Source organism: Plecotus auritus, assembly GCF_963455305.1.
Source record: "Plecotus auritus genome assembly, chromosome: 11".
In the NCBI taxonomy this organism is placed as follows: Eukaryota; Metazoa; Chordata; class Mammalia; order Chiroptera; family Vespertilionidae; genus Plecotus; species Plecotus auritus.
Genome location: NC_137777.1, coordinates 54,847,122 through 54,864,587, shown reverse-complemented (window position 1 = coordinate 54,864,587; position 17,466 = coordinate 54,847,122). Strand labels below are relative to the sequence as shown.

Sequence of the window (17,466 nt, the reverse complement as noted above, 5' to 3'; positions counted from 1 at the left end):
AAACTGCTGGCTTAAGGACCATTCTTCCTTGGATCATGCATTTCAACTAGCAAGAATGAATTATGTGAAGCCCCCTAACCAAGGCTCTTCCATGCTCTTGCAAATGCTGTTCCCTCTAATGCTCTCTCCTGCCAACCTAATTGGAGATAAACTCTGATTATTCCTGCGGAAATTCAAGTGTCACCCTTTGTGAGTCATTCTCTTACACAATCTATATGTCCATAGGCCCCTGCAATCCCAAGCAGACCTAAGACACCTTCTTCTAGGTCCTCACTGCATCCAGTTAACGATCACTCGGCATAGTAACTGTCCCACCATAAACTCCTGGAGAACTAGGGCTTGTGTTTCCACATGTGTAACTCTACTTAACAATATTTGCCCAATGACTGAAAAAGGCCTTCAGCTTCCTTCTCTTTCCAAATAATCATTTAAGGGCCAACTCGATGATGCTAGTTCCAGTACCCAAATTCTCCTACCAAAGAGGACATACCTTCTCCACATCCAGCACAGGTTCCATAAATACTTACTGAACAAATAAAACACCTTTAGAGGGTGTCTACCACAGAGGCCTGTTGCAACAAATACACTATAGCATGAATCTAAAGGAAAAGATCCTTAAGAAATAAATATGCTGAATTCAGATGAAAAGAAAGATTTACCTGGGAACCACTATTTTACACTATTATGGAAGTAACTTACCAGTTACCTGTAACTGTAACCTTCCACTGTGGTTATTAGTAGTGTCAGACCTTGGGGAAGCAGTGGCCATGTCCCAAAATTCAGCTTAAACCTAAAAAAAATCGATTTATTCATGTGTTAAACAAGAGATTGTAATTTTCAATATGATTAAAACTAGTCAAATCAATTAAGAAAACATACCTGATACAATACTGTCAACCCATCACATGCTGATACAGTCAGCTGTCCACTATTTAGAACTGACTTAGTACTGTAAGCATTAGAGGTGAGTATAGTCAATGAACCATGTCTGAGTCACTGTGAGAGAGGATCCAGGGTCACATGTTCATTTGTCCATTTATGACATACTAGAGGCCCGGTGCACGAAATTCGTGCACGGGGGTGGGGGGTGTCCCTCAGCCCAGCCTGCACCCTCTCCAATCTGGGACATCCCTCTCACAATCCAGGACTGCTGGCTCCCAAATGCTCGCCTGCCTGCCTTCCTGATTGCCCCTAACCCAGCCATGGGCAAACTACCATTCAGCTGTTCTATCCGGCCCACGGAGCCGAAAGAGCGGAGGGTTCTCTTGCTCTCCCCTCCACTCCTTTACTTTGAATTTATATTAGTTCACACAAACACTCCATCCATGCTTTTGTTCCGGCCCTCCGGTCCAGTTTAAGAACCCATTGTGGCCCTCGAGTCAAAAAGTTTGCCCACCCCTGCCCTAACCGCTTCTGCCTGCCAGCCTGATCACCCCCTAACCACTCCCCTGCCAGCCTGATTGATGCCTAACTGCTCCCCTGCCAGCCTGTTTGCCCCTAACTGCACTCCCCTGCAGGCCTGGTCACCCCTAACTGCCCTCCCCTGCAGGCCTGGTCCCCCCCAACTGCTCTCCCCTGCAGGCCTGGGTCCCTCCCAACTGCCCTTCCCTGCAGGCCTGGTTGCCCCCAACTTCCCTCCTCTGCCGGCTTGGTCACCCCTAACTGCCCTCCCCTTCAGGCTTGATCACCCCCAACTGCCCTCCCTTGCAGGCCTGGTCCCTCCCAACTGCCCTCCCCTGCTGGCCTGATTGCCCACAACTGCCCTCCCTTGCAGACCTGGTCCCTCCCAACTGCCCTCCCTTGCTGGCCATCTTGTGGTGGCCATCTTGTGTCCACATGGGGGCAGCCACCTTTGACCACATGGGGGCAGCCATCTTGTGTGTTGGAGTGATGGTCAATCTGCATATTACTCTTTTATTAGCTAGGATTCTACTATTTATGCATGTATGTATTCCTGAATCACCTCAGTAGTTTGCTCCATACACTTTAATATTGAGTGTGCGTTTCATAATAAAAATATTATCTCAAATAATGATAGACAATGATAAATTCAGGAATGTAACTAGTATATTACTATTACCTAATATATACTCTATTGCATCAACCATCCCAGCAATGCCATTTGTTGCCATTTTCACACATGGGGTCGAGTTCAGGTCTATATGCTGCATTAATTGTCATGTCCCCAGTCAATTTGCATCTTTCTTTCTTTTTTTAAAAAAATATGTTTTTATTGATTTTAGAGAGGAAGGGAGAGGGAGAGGGAGAGAGAGAAACGTCATCTGCCTCCCACATGCACCCTGACTGGGAATGGAACCCGAAACCTGAGCATGTGCTCTGACTAGAATCGAACTGATGATCTTGGGTGCACAGGACGACGCTCAACCCTGAGCCACGCTGGCCACGCCTTGCATGTTTCTTTTTGTAGATACTTTTTGCAAGTTCTACTTCACTTCTCCACCCCAATTTTCATTTTTTAAATAAATACAAAGCAGCGCTACTTCATCTTTCTTCTGCGTGACAGTTATTTTTTTAACACAATTATTTTTTTTTGGTCATTAATATGTTTTTTTATTGTTGACAGTATTACAGGTGTCTCCCATTTACCCCATCCCTTTACTCCCCTCCTCCCAGCCCCTTGGTGCCCCCCTACACCCATGTCTTCACTAACATGGATGGACCTGGAAAATATTATGCCAAGTGAAATAAGACAATCTGAGAAAGACAAATATCACAGGATCTCACTTATTTGTGGAATCTAATGAACAAAAAGAAGTGACTAGCAAAATAAGACCCGAAGCATGGAGGCATGGAACAGACTGACATACCTTGATATGGGGTTGGCAGGATGAGAAGAGATAAATCAAAGAGCTTATCAACCTATATGCATAGTGCATGACAAATATTTTAAGGCTAACCTTTCATACACTCTTAACCACTGAAAATAAAGTGGGAGGTTCTGGGCAAGATGGAGAAATATTAATGACTACTAATGTCTATCTTTTTTTTCCCTGTTTGTAGCCTTTTCCACGCTCCTTTAGAGCCTTCTCCAAATTTAGGGAGACAACACTCTAAAATCATTATACTCTCACGTCATGCTTGTGTGTGTAAAAGGACAAGAGAAACAGCCGCTCACTATTTGAGAAACTGATTTAATTAACAGAGTCCCAGTTCTGGAACCTCATCAGTCCACTCCTCCTGCAGCTGAGCCAATGGGCTCCAAGGTGACACCTTCTGCAGGTGCACCAACTGCACGTTCACGGGATAACACCAGGGGAAGCCATGAACATGAGGAAAGAACGGACAGTGAAGGGTTTCCATTTCCAGCAGTCGGGTAGATAGATATTTTGAAAGGTCTTTCTGCTTTAATGCAATCAATCCTGGATAAATTAAAACCAATGCACTTTTCAAACACTATTATATTCTCAAGAAATTATCAAGTCTGCTCTCACCCATATAACAGTAGCCAATAAAACAAAACAAAACCCCAAACTTCTTAAAAGTGAGTTGAAGTAACGGAGGAAATGGTGAGCAATGAGCAAAAAAAGTTTAAATCAGAGCGTTGGCCTGCATGTGCATGCTGACAGGAGCACTGGGATGGGAGACAGAGCCCTGGGCATGCTTCGGGGTGAGGCCTGAACCCCAGGAAGCCAGCCAGGTCAGCTGGAACTCCACATACAGCAGTGGCTCAGGCACATGCTTGTAGGAAGGCACCCCAGTAAGTCACTGGTATTGCCCACTATGAAGAAAACCAATTATGAGCCTACTAGAAGCCTGGTTCATGGATTCGTGCACCAGTGGGGTCCCTCAGCCTGGCCTGCACCCTCTCACAATCCGGGACCCCTCAGGGGATGTCAGACTGCCAGTTTCAGCCCAATCCCTGCAGGCCTGCGAGGATTGGGCTGAATCTGGCAGTCCGACATCTCCCGAGGGATGTAGTAGTGAGCGAAGCGGCAGGCAGCTGGGGAGGAGCCTGAGTCTGGGCTGAGTGCCGTGCCGCTCCCGCGGAGGCGGGAGAGGCTTGCACCTCCGCAGCTGCACTCACCAGCTGTGAGCCTGGCATCTGGTGCCCGTCAGTCAGCTGAGTGGCAGTCAGCTGAGTGGCGCTCCCACTGTGGGAGCACAGACCACCAGGGGCAGCTCCTGCATTGAGCATCTGCCCTCTAGTCATCAGTGCACGTCATAGTGACCAAACAGTTGTTTTTATATATATAGACTAGTGGCCCAGTGCACAAAATTTGTGCACAAAATTTGTGCATGGGGGGGAGGCGGTTCCCTCAGCCCAGCCTACACCCTCTCCAATTGGGAACCCCTTGGGGGATGTCCAACTGCCGGTTTAGGCCCAATCCCTGTGGGCCTAAACCAGCAATCGGATATCCGTCTCACAATCTGGGACCGCTGGCTCCTAACCGCTCACCTGCCTGCCTGCCTGATCCGCCCCTAACTGCCTCTGCCTGATTGTCCCTAACGCCTCTGCCTGCCTGCCTGATCGCCCCCAACTGCCCTCCCCTGCTGGCCTGATCTCGCCCCCAACTGCCCTCCCCTGCCAGCCTGATCTCGCCCCCAACGGCCCTCCCCTGCTGGCCTGATCTCTCTCCCAACTGCTCTCCCCTGCCTGCCTGATCGCCCCTAACTGCCCTCCCCTGCCAGCCTGATCTTGCCCCTAACTGCCCTCCCCTGCCGGCCTGATCTCAACCCCAAGTGCCCTGCCCTGCCAGCCAATTTGGTTCTGATTGATCGGTTTCTATGCCAGTCAGCGTCAAAAGCTCCACCTCCTAGGCAGCCATTGGGTCCTCACAGTTCACCTAGATTTGGTTCTGATTGGTCGGTTTCTATGCCAGTCAGCGTCTCTGGGCCTATCTCAAGGCCTGATCAGAGAGGCGGTGCTGATCAGCAGCCCCCGTGGAGGCCCGGAGAGAAACAGAGGCATGGCTGCTGGCAAAGCCCGGAGAGAAAGAGAGAGGCAATGGCTGATAAACAGCTGCCACAGAGGCTGCGGATCAGACCCGGCCTCTCTCTCCAGTCGCCACGGCAACTCAGCACTGACTGCAGGACTAACTTCCCGTCGGTCGAGCCTTCAGTCATTTTGGATGTTACAGACCCTGGGTTTTTATATATTACGATAATTTAGAAAATCAAGCTTGAAGGAAACAAGCCACCATGAGTGAGTCAGCAGAAACAAAAAAAATAACAGTTTCCAACCCTGCAAGGACTTTAAGTATTATGATTACCAAACATAAACTTTTAGTTTTAGCAATAAAAGAGCAACTAAAACATGGTCAAGCAAAAAGAGACTATGAATATGGCATTGAATTATTTGAAAAAGAACCAGATAGAATTTACTTGTTATTTATTTATTTTTATTATTATTTTTGTTAATCCTCACCAGAGAATATTTTTTCCCATTGATTTTTAGAGAGCGTGGAAGGGTGGGGGAGAGAAACATGGATGTGAGAGAGACACATTGATTGGTTGCTTTCTGCACGTGCTCCAACTGGGGTTGGGAATCAAACCTGCAACCAGGTATGTGAACCTTGGCCAGGAATTGAACTTTGGTGTGAGGGCTGACGTGCTAACCATTGAGCCCACCAGCCAGAGCTATTCGATTTTATAATAGTTTCAGATTTACAGAAAAATTGTGAAGATAGTAGACTCCTCATAGGGCCCATACCTACTTTCCCATATTATCACAGATTTCAGTAGTATGCAACATTTGTTTTCATTGATGAGTCAATATCAACATATCATTAGTAACTAAAATCAATAGTTTATTCAGATTAGACAAAACATAAGATAATCAATTAACTTGAATATAAATCTGAAAAAAATCAGTTAGAAGGAGTGCTAAAATAAACAAATGGAAAGTACCAAAGATGCTAAAAGATAGGAAGAAAAAAATGAGATCTGCCATATATTGTCTACTCATAGTCCCAGAAAATGAAGAAAAAGGAGGTCACACTAAGAGAGAAAATGATATAACTTTCCAGAACTAATGACAGACATTTAGGCCCAGTTCTAAGAAGCACAACATATAAAAGAGGCTGGAGCCCAGCAACTGTGGCTCAGTGGACTGAGAGTCAACCCATGAACCAAGAGGTTGCTGGTTCAATTCCCGGATGCTCAGGCTGTGGGCTTGATCCCCCAGTAGGTGGCATTTAGGAGGTGGCCGATCAATGTTTCTATCTCTTGTCCTCTCCCTTCCTCCCTCTCTAAAAAAATCAATAATAACATTTTTTTTTTTTTTTAAAGAAGAGGCTAGAGCAGGGGTGGGAAAACTTTTTGACTCGAGGGCCACAATGGGTTCTTAAACTGGACCGGAGGGCCGGAACAAAAGCATGGATGGAGTGTTTGTGTGAACTAATATAAATTCAAAGTAAAGGAGCGGAGGGGAGAGCAAGAGAACCGGATAGAACAGCCGGATCCGGCCCGCGGGCCGTAGTTTGCCCACGGCTGGGCTAGAGAAACAAAGAAATCCATGCCTGGAACACAGCACTGAAACTGCAGGACAGCAGAACAGAGACCATGCAATAGCAGCGAGGAGGAGTGATGTGACAGCAGTCTCAAGGACAGCAGGGGGGGGCACGGGCGGCAGGGACAGCAGGGGGGCACGGGCGGCAGGGTCAGCGGGGGGAGCAGGGGGGGCAGGGACAGCGGGGGGAGCATGGGGGGCAGGGTCAGTGGGGGGAGCACGGGCGGCAGGGTCAGCGGAGGGAGCATGGGCGGCAGGGTCAGCGGGGGGAGCACGGGCGGCAGGGACAGCGGGGGGAGCAGGGGGGGACAGGGTCAGCGGGGGTGGGCACGGGCAGCAGGGTCAGCAGGGGGGGGCACGGGTGGCAGGGACAGCAGGGGGGCACGGGCGGCAGGGACAGCAGGGGGGCACGGGCGGCAGGGACAGCAGGGGGGGCACGGGCGGCAGGGACAGCAGGGGGGCACGGGCGGCAGGGACAGCAGGGGGGCACGGGCGGCAGGGACAGCAGGGGGGCACGGGCGGCAGGGTCAGCAGGGGGAGCAGGGGGGGACAGGGTCAGCGGGGGTGGGCACGGGCAGCAGGGTCAGCAGGGGGGGGCACGGGCGGCAGGGACAGCAGGGGGGCACGGGCGGCAGGGACAGCAGGGGGGCACGGGCGGCAGGGACAGCAGGGGGGCACGGGCGGCAGGGACAGCAGGGGGGCACGGGCGGCAGGGACAGCGGGGGGAGCACGGGCGGCAGGGTCAGTGGGGGGAGCACGGGCAGCAGGGTCAGCGGGGGGGGGCACGGGCAGCAGGGTCAGCGGGGGGAGCACGGGCGGCAGGGACAGCGGGGGGAGCAGGGGGGGACAGGGTCAGCGGGGGCGGGCACGGGCAGCAGGGTCAGCGGGGGGAGCACGGGCGGCAGGGACAGCGGGGGGAGCACGGGCGGCAGGGACAGCGGGGGGAGCACGGGCGGCAGGGACAGCAGGGGGGCACGGGCGGCAGGGACAGCAGGGGGGCACGGGCGGCAGGGACAGCAGGGGGGCACGGGCGGCAGGGACAGCAGGGGGGCACGGGCGGCAGGGTCAGCAGGGGGAGCAGGGGGGGCAGGGACAGCGGGGGGAGCATGGGGGCAGGGTCAGTGGGGGGAGCACGGGCGGCAGGGTCAGCGGAGGGAGCACGGGCAGCAGGGTCAGCGGAGGGAGCACGGGCGGCAGGGACAGCGGGGGGAGCAGGGGCGGCAGGGACAGCAGGGGGGCACGGGCGGCAGGGTCAGCGGGGGGAGCAGGGGCGGCAGGGACAGCGGGGGGAGCAGGGGCGGCAGGGACAGCAGGGGGGCACGGGCGGCAGGGTCAGCGGGGGGGGCACGGGCGGCAGGGACAGCAGGGGGGCACGGGCGGCAGGGTCAGCGGGGGGGGCACGGGCGGCAGGGACAGCAGGGGGGCACGGGCGGCAGGGACAGCAGGGGGGCACGGGCGGCAGGGACAGCAGGGGGGCACGGGCGGCAGGGACAGCAGGGGGGCACGGGCGGCAGGGTCAGCAGGGGGAGCAGGGGGGGCAGGGACAGCGGGGGGAGCATGGGGGCAGGGTCAGTGGGGGGAGCACGGGCGGCAGGGTCAGCGGAGGGAGCACGGGCAGCAGGGTCAGCGGAGGGAGCACGGGCGGCAGGGACAGCGGGGGGAGCACGGGCGGCAGGGACAGCAGGGGGAGCAGAGGGAGCACGGGCGGCAGGGACAGCGGGGGGAGCAGGGGGGACAGGGTCAGCGGGGCGGGCACGGGCAGCAGGGTCAGCAGGGGGGGGCACGGGCGGCAGGGACAGCAGGGGGAGCAGAGGGAGCACGGGCGGCAGGACATGCACTGACAGGGGACCGAGGCAAAGCTGCACCACCAAACTCCTTGGCCTTTGCCAGGGGGGCCAAAAGTGAAGACCTTTCTTTACTCAAGACCACCTAAGACTGGCCATCCAAGAGTAAAACTTCTACAGGAGATGCTCTGAGATACACAGGAGGGACAGACAAGTGAAGAAACTGGTAGCACAAAAGAAAGTCTAAACAAACATTGTGGGAATCAAGTAACTGTAACATCTTACTACAATGTTTAAACAACGTGTTTACACCCTCAAAATGTGGAACAAAGGAACAGAGCACACAGAGGAGGCCAGGGCGAGGCGGGAGCTGCGTGTGGACCCGGCACTGCTCAGTGGATGCACAGGGTCTGTCTAACTTGACACTGGGCAGCGTTCCCCACAGATGCCAAGGGCAAGCACAAACGACAGCAAAAAGAGGGAAAAGCCTTCAAATAAGTAGCAAAGGAGAGAGTACAACAAGAAACCAACCCGATCAATCAAAAATAGGCTAGAAAAAAACAGGAATAAACAAACAGCCAGGACTATCAGAAAGCACAAAGTAAGAGTCCAAATATAGAACCACCAGAACCAGGCATGTGGACTAATTCAGGAGACAGGAGACTCGTACAAAATAAAGATGCTGATAGAATGAAAGCAAAAATATGAAAGGGACAAACCAGGCAAATATAAACAGGAAAAAAACTGGGATTAGTTACAACAGCAAATAGCATCATTATGGAGAACAAAGGAAATGATACAAGGTTCAATTCAGGAAGCAGACAAGACTCCACATTTGCAGGCTTAGAAACAGCCACTTTTGCGCTCCACCCCGCCCCCCCCCTCCCTGCTCCAACAGACCAGATGCCTGTCTTCCCCACTGACTGGGCTGATGGTCGCTTGTGAGGAAAGGAAGCGTCATGTCCCAACCAGTCACAGGAAGGGGTTTCAACCGCCTGGCACAGAATGCTGTCAAGCAGCATAAGGCAGCTCCACTGCCCACTGCCCACGGCTCCACAGGCTGCCCGGGAACCCAGTGCTGACCAGAGCCCTCTTCCCAAACTGCCCCCTACATGACTCTTCTGGGAACCCAACCTGCAACGTGACTTTGCCTGCCCAAGCGGCTCTTTGGAGGATGAGCTATCAGTGTGGCGCGTTCACCAGTGAAGGGTGCTCCAGAGCAGCCGTCGCCACCCTTTCGGACCTCACGGACCACCAGTTGGCGACTGCTGCTCCAGAGAACCAAAAGGCTCTGATGGCCCTGCGTTTGAGAACCGGGACCCCCGCTCAGCGCCCTGAGCCTCATGCGGAGTCTCCAGGTCACAGAACCACGTGCACATGGCTGGTTGAGTAAAGACAGCAAGAAAGAAACCAGGATTCCCACCAAACACAGGCGGAGGCACCACACTGCCGCAGACAGCTCTCATGAGCATGCACCTGGGAGAGGGGATGACGCCTCTGACGCCAACAGGGAGATGGTTATGGAGGCCAAGACTATTTTTTTAAAATATCTTTTTATTGGTTTTTAGAAAGAGAGAAAGGGAGAGAGATAGAGAGAAATATCTATGATGAGAGAGTTACATCATCGATCGGCTGCCTCCTGCACGCCCCTGGGGATGGAGCCCACAACCCGGGCATGTGCCCTGACCAGGAATTGAACTGGCGACCTCCTGGGTCCAGGGTCCTCGCTCAACCACTGAGCCACACAACAGTGTATTTTGTACGAGTCTGACGAGCGAGGCTGCAGAGGCTGTGGCAGAGGCGATGCCAGGACACACGTGGCAGACGGCCGTGTAGTGGAACCGGGGGGTGATGACGACAGAGAAAGCCGATGGTAGAGAGGTGGGCCGTTTGGTCGAGTAGCTCCAAAGACGGCTCCTCTCAGATGCTCGCAGGCTGATGACAGAGCCCCACACCCTGAGTTTAAGCAAAGCCTCCAAGCTCTCCTGGAAGAGGACTGCTCCTCCGCTGCCTCCGGTCTGGCCGCTTCTCCGTGGAGGGCAGTCTGCAGACCCGCTGGGGAGGACGGGAAGTATACTAGTAAGAGCAGCGGCAGAGGCCCAGGAGGAATCACAGCCTCGGCTGGATGAACCGAAACCAGCATCAGCCTCGGCAACGCAGCCTGCAGAGTGAAGACACTCGGGCTCAGAAACGGCCCAGACATGAGTGAGTCATCTCGGACCGGGACTTCAGCCCCATCCGTCAGAGGTCAGACCGGGGGGCTCGAAGGACAGAGTGAGTTGTCCCTGGAAGGTGAATCCTCAGGAAAGCAGAAGACTGGCCTCTCCACCCTGAGCCTCCAAGACCTGACTAGCTGCTCACAGTAAGGCTGGCCCTCCAGCAAGGGGGGGCGAGAGGGGTGTGTCACGTGCTCATGCTGCCTGAGGCCAGAGCAGAGATCCACGGAGTGGTGGGGAAGTGGCTCTGGCTCAACCATCTCAGGAAGGACCAACCTGGGAAGATGAAAATCAAGTAGGTGGGGTGTGTCCCCAAAGTGGGAACTCCAGCAGGTCCCAGAGGGGGGATAAGGACTATGGCTGAAAGGAAACATGGCAGAGGATCAGGACTCCAAACCTGCACCTGAGCCAACGACACCTGAAAAATGCAGCCTTCAAGGTCAGGGCTATCAGTGTGCCGCCCGCCAAGCTGACCGGGAAGACCAACACAAGGGGAAGAGATTTTTCTAAGTATTCTTTCATGATGTTTGAATGTGTTTTTTTAAATTGTATAAACATTTGTAAATTATACTGCCCCCCCCATAATCAAGTTTTAAAAAGCCTGTAAACAAAAAATTGTAAAACTCGAAACAAAGAGACACATTTGTGGTGACACTATTATAAAAAGAGGAGATTTCAGAAAACAGTTCAGAACAGCAGTTACTTCGGGGGCTGGAGAGACAGGCTCGCGGGGTCACAGCGGCGCTCAGCAGCGCACACGGCAACTCTAACTGTGCGGGGACTGACCTCGCTCTCTAAGTGGAGTGACTAGTTCCCAAATGTTTGTCTTTATTACTCACTTCCAGATATTACGTATAAACCGGAATGCTCAGATTACCAACTTAAAAATCTGAAGAATGACAGAAGGCGCGGATGGTGCAGGCGAGGGCGGTCAGTACCCTCAGGGGGTGGGAGGTCAGCAGGGACAGCTTTCGTGGCGACGTGCACTCAGCCTGCCAGGGAAAAGACACGCCTTCCTGCGCAGGACTGAGGACCCAGGCCAGGCGAAGACATTCATTCACGTGGAAGGAGATTAGAAAAAAACCGAGGGGCATGATTAGTGAATTATTAGACAGAAGGGTAATTGCAGAGAATAGAGACAAACACACACAGGGTCAAGTTCTTTGAGAACTGTGATGTCTAAAACACTGTGCAGGTCCTAGCCTGTTTGGCTCAGTGGATAGAGCACCGGCCTATGGACTGAAGGGTCCCGGGTTTGATTCCAGTCAAGAGCACGTACCTTGGTTGCAGGCTTGATCCCCGGCAACCAATCATTGTTTCTCTCACATCACTGCTTCTCTCTGTGTGTCTTTCCCCTCCCTTCCACTCTCTCTGAAAACCAGTGGGAAAACATTCTCGGGTGAGGATTAACCAAAAACAAAAATAAAACACTGCACACTGGGAATCTGGGCCAGCGAGGTGCAGGACCGTTCCCTCTACTGCCTGGGTCCCCAGCTCCCGCCCAGGCTGCTGCTCCCCTCACTCGGCCCCCGAGGCCCCACTCCAAGTGCATTCCTCAGTGACCAGGAGCTGTCATTTTAAACTGCAAAACACGACAGACATGATCAGAAATGGCACCACCTTCCTTGAAAGGGGATAGATACCGCAACTAAAATGGTTATTTCAACATGGTTCCCACACCTCACTCACAACACCAAGGGGTGTGGCCCTTAGACAGGGGGCTACGGGAGACATTCTGGGATCTGAGCAGGGCGACAGCGCTGTGTGAGGGGCGCTGCTGTCTCACCCAGGGGACCCCAAGCACAGAAGCAGTGCAAGTCTACAGCCCTATTTTCCATGACGACGTCACTGCTAGGCCCACACAGGTATAGTCAGTCATCAAGACGTATGGAGTCTGACGGTTGGACATGGTCTTAGTTTAAAGAGCTGCCAGTCACTCACTCTGCACCGGGAACTGCACTGGACGCTGGGGACCAGGAGATGAGTGTGACCCGACTCCTCCTGCCAAGGGGCTCATAGTCTAGTGCAGAGATGAACCTGCAAACGAAGAGAGAGCTTTCAGTGTGGCCGTTAATGAAACAGAGGTGAACGTAAAGCAGCACATCGGGGTGCCCAGGGGAAGTGGGTAATCCAACCTTCAGGAATAAGAAGGCTCACGACTTGAGCTACAGAGGGCAAACAGGGTGACCCAAATGTACTGGATGCCACGAGAGTTTCTGTGGCACCCGAAGGCGCCAAGCACGGAGGGTTACAGTTCCTCCGGAGGTAACTGACAGGCAGCGACGGTTTCGACGCCCACAAGTGTGTATAGAAGAACCCTGGCAGCGGTTACACTGTAATGAATTCATCTGAACCAGAGCACTGGTAGTGTGAACAAAACCCCAAGGGTTTGTACAGATCTCTGACCAGAGACTGTGGGGTAGCTGAGGGTTAAGAGAAGGTTCTGAGAGACTAGAATGTCCCGCCCATTACCTGGGTGGCTGATGGCACCACATCCCAGGTGAGGGTTGGGAGGAGTGCGCTGCGGGAAGCAATGGCCCAGAGCTTTTAAGAGCCGACTCTGGAGTCTGACTACTTGGATTTCATTTCTAATTCTGCCACTTAACAGTTGTGACCAAGTGTGGAAAAGAAAAAACAAAGCCTGAGTTTTAACAGACTTTATGCAAATTGGTTATTCATCCAAATAAATTTAGGTCATCACCTATACCCAGAACATACGGCTATATATGTGTAAGCCGATTACGTCCAGCTCAACCCTTTAAAAATGCCAGAGCAAATATTAATATGCAACTGCAAAGAATAGAGAGCCCTAATGTAGATAATAAACTAGACTTTCAGTCCTCACCATTACAGACAATCAAGTCCTCACTTACAGGACATATCTCAATTGCCTGTGATGTCATTCTTACTAGTAAGTCAGAAGCAACATTTTAAAAAACTACATATCTGATCCATTCTGCACACTATGCATAGTGTTAACGCCTGGAGAAGCCAGAGAAATACTGTCATGTGTCTATCTGTACAGTGGGTTTGGCAAGAACACAAAAATGGTGGGAAACAGCGTCCCAGCCTTAGGCTGAGTCAGGAAGACAATGTTAATCCACAGGATCCCTCTCAGGAAAGACACAGGTGGGCACAGCTCAGGTGCTGGAGACATTTAGCCTGCTGAACGTGGACTCTGGAAGGTTAGAGAGCCTACATTTAGGCAAAGCTATGGCATCAACAAAATGCAATTTAAAACCCAATGAATGTGGCAGAGAGACGAACCACACAGCCTGCCCTGTCCTAGGGCACCCAAGATTCTGCAACCTGAAAGCAGAAAGTATTTCACAAAAACATAAACTCAAAGTAGGGAATTTCACTTTAAACAATTCAGGAATGTTCCACCCACATCTAGAGAACACTTCTAAGAAGCTCCTGTCGGTCATTCAATGAGCTTATAAAACGGGGACAAGAAACAAGAGGACAGTGTGCCCTGATTCGCCCAGACCCCCCGCCTCCTCCGGCCCTGCTGCCTGGGAAACCCCGCAGTTCTGGGCTCAATGGGCGGGTACTTGGTAGCCTTAGTGAACAGCGGAGTGGCTCTAACTGCGTAGACCACCGATCGCCAGCCTTTCGGACCTCGCGGACCACCAGTTGGCAACCGCTGGTGTAGACAGCTTCTGTGACGCACCTCAGAGATTTTTCTAGTAGAACTCTGTTATAATAAAGCATAGTTCTGACAGATTCGCCTTATCTGCATGACCTAAATATTCAGAAGCAGGAACTTTTATCAGGACAGCTCATCACAGGCCTTGATGTCACACTGGACTGCATGTGGGGCCGGGACTGCTTGTCACAGAGTCTACTGGACATGTGGGGAGGAGGGAGAGGAGGCAGCAGGGAGTGAGCCAACACAGCCCTCAGAACCGCCTACTTTTCCTACAACACTCAGTCCTCCTGTTCTCCGCCAGCCCATGCTCTCGGCCTGCGAGCCTTCCTGCCCCTGCCCAGTCGCTGGCTGGCCCTGACCAGCCCGGCGCCCCGCCCTGGACCTGAGAAGCCCCGTGCTCATCACCCAGCAGGCAGTCACCTCGCCGCTGCACTCTGTCCACCGCACTCCGGCCCTTAGGGCGCCTTGGTCCCCGCAGCGCCTACTGGCAACACCGCCACCACTTGGTCTACAGAGCACCTGTTTCACACTCCCGCAGGGGGGGCCTGGGAGCATTCTTCTCAATGTCAGTGCCATGTCAACATTCCTCAGGTCCCCGACTCTCCCGCGGCCTTTTCCTCCAGCATCTCTCGACCACTGCGCCTTGACGCAGCGCGGTGCTGAGGTCTCAATGTGGTGTTTCGCTGTCTTGGATAGAAGCTGGCTGACCTCTGCATCATTATCACCGATTAATGCTCTTCAGTGCAAAGCACAGCACTGCCCCTCCTGGTAAGTTACGAGGGCCCCAGGGTTGAAGAGCACCCCCCGCCCCCCAAGCAGTGCCTTCTGGTGCCGCCGTGAGGAGCTCTCACCTCACTCCCAGGGTGCCGTTCACCTCCGACTGCAGTTTGGGGGTTTATTTTAACCTAAAAATGCCTATCAAATCATAAGACCGAATGACCTCATATTTCTCTCTCTGCCTTTCTACACTTTCAGTCAACCTCCAAGTTCCTTCTAGCGCACAATCTATGGCACTTCAAGGAGAATCACAGCAGTATTTTTGATGCAAAAAGTGTTCTTATCTTCGAAATGCCAAATTCCCTACGTCAGCACAAATAGCCAACTCTTCTGTGTCCCACCCAGTTCCAGATTTACAGCCAGAGGAGGTAAGTCCATTAACTTCCCCAAACCTCTGGCTCTGTTTTCACTCCTCCTCCCACGTCTACCTCTTCTTCCTGGCGACACAGATCCAGGCCTCGTCTCTGCACCCCTTTTTCAGACACATCTCACGCCGTTCTGGATCAGGGGGGTCCTAGTTCCATTCTAATAGCTTCCGGCTCAAATCCATTCTTAAAATTCTTTTTTTTAAAGAAGGAAATACAATTTATTCAACAGAAGGCAGTTTTTCAGATACTCCCCAATAAGAGTCCTAGGACCCATGCTTAGGAAAGAAGGAACACCCTGGGCTACTGGCCCCCTGTGCCGGTGCCCATGCCCTGCACAGAGAGAACGTGGTCCAGGGACAAGGACATGCAGGGAGCTCGCGAGCCTGGAAGCACTAGGGAACTTTAAAAAGCCTGAAACCAAGTCTATACCAGTATCTGTCTATTAAAAATAAGTACAGCCCCGCTGGTGTGGCTCAGTGGTTGAGCATCGACCAATGAACCAGTTAGGGCACGTGCCTGGGTTGTGGGCTTCATCCCCAGTGTGGGGCGTATAGGAAGCAGCCGATCAATGATTCTCATCATTGATGTTTCTCTCTCCCTCTCCCTTTCTCTCTGAAATCAATAAAAACATATTTAATATATATGTGTGTAAAATAGGCCCAGAAAAATGAGCTCTTTAATTATAGGCAACCCATCAAAATAAATATTGACATATATTATTTATACCCAATAATTCACATCTTCTGTTGGCATTCACGGCTGGTACGTTTGTAGTAAAACATTCATGTGTGAAAGCCCTCCTATTCCCCCAGCCTGAAAGGACAGCCCGTGGGCGGAGGGCCGAGGTCCTGATCGCAGGGAAAGGCGCTGCAAGCAGCTGCCACGTGTGGGCGCACTCCCGCTGCTCACCTGAGGCTCCAGAATCAGCTGTCCCCTCCACATCCGAGGTCCCCAAACTCGCCATCCTGATGGACCCCTGGGCACTCGTCAGCAACCCCTCCTCAAATTCTTCTTCAGTGACTTTGCCTTTGTTAAACGTCTTCATTAGCCATGTGTTATTCAGCAGTTCCTCCAGTCTTCATCCTCAGATTCAGAACCCTCCTCCCTTTTCCTTTTTTCATTAATTTTCTTCTTTTCCCTTTTGGCCTTCTGCTTCGACCAAGCTTTATTTTTTACGCATCTTCTCCTCCCTTCATTTTCTGTGTTCTCTGTTCTCTGCTGCCAGCTGTTTCAGCCTCTGCTTTGCCGACTTTCTCTTTAAATGGGATGGTGTCTGTGTTGACGCCCACAGGCACGAAGTCTGGAAACGGCTTTCCTCTCAGCTCCGGCGTCTTTGGCATCTTCAGCAGGGCACCGGCAGCAACTCCCAGGATCCCTCTGTCACATGCGCCAAGTGCGCCCCACTGCTGCTGCCCTTAAAATTCTTAATACTCCTGTTTTATCTTTTAACAGTTCTAAATCTTAGTCCATTTCTAGATCCATTTTTTACTGCCAATTTTCAACCATTTCCAAACTATGTGAATTCCTTGCTCTCAAGATTACTCTGTAGTCCAAGATTACTCCATCAGTGATAAAATGAATATAAATTCCTTGCCCTTATGAGATCAACGAACATCTGCATTATTATCGTGTGCTCTTCACTGCAGCAATTAAAAGCCTTGCTGAATCCAACCTTATGCTGCCTTAAATAACCCACGGTTAATAACACCTTCGTCACTGCTGCCCACTAACTTCCTGCAGTTAACTTCCTCACTGCTCCTCAACACCACTTCGCATCACCCTTTGACACTCGGCTCAAGTGTCATCTCTCCAGTTCCAGTTTTACATTCCCTAGCGGCTCCGTTTCACAGCACTGAAGCCTTGCTTATTTCTCTATCTGCCTATTACACTGTACATTTCTTTATTACGACTCATCTTGTAACAATTTTTAACTTTTAAATTACAGTTGACATAAAATATTATATTAGTTTTAGGTGTACGCCATAGTGATTATACATTTATATAACTTATAAAGTGATCACCCGGTAAGTTTAGTACTCATCTGACACCATAGTTATTACAATATTGTTGACTACATTCCCTATGCTACATTTTACATACCCATGACTATTTTGTAAGCAGCAGTTTGTACTTCTTAATCCCTTCACCTTTTTCACTCAGTCCTCCAACCCTCTCCCATCTGGCAATCACCCAAACATTC

The 17,466-nt window shown here is 51.9% G+C and overlaps 1 protein-coding gene across 9 annotated transcripts in view; it reads right to left on the bottom strand.

The window, feature by feature from the left end:
* Positions 1-17,466, bottom strand: part of WWP1 (WW domain containing E3 ubiquitin protein ligase 1) — an 89,307-nt gene that overhangs the window by 51,283 nt on the left and 20,558 nt on the right. For 5 of the 9 annotated variants that reach the window (XM_080647163.1, XM_080647162.1, XM_080647166.1 and 2 more), the window contains 2 exons: positions 12,411-12,506; positions 700-790 (listed from right to left, as the gene is read on the bottom strand). In XM_080647163.1, the coding sequence (XP_080503289.1) occupies positions 700-769 (70 nt within the window). In that variant the 5' untranslated portion in view covers positions 770-790; positions 12,411-12,506. The remainder of the gene's footprint in view (positions 1-699; positions 791-12,410; positions 12,507-17,466) is intronic. The other 4 variants (XM_080647169.1, XM_080647170.1, XM_080647167.1 and 1 more) reach the window with 1 other exon arrangement.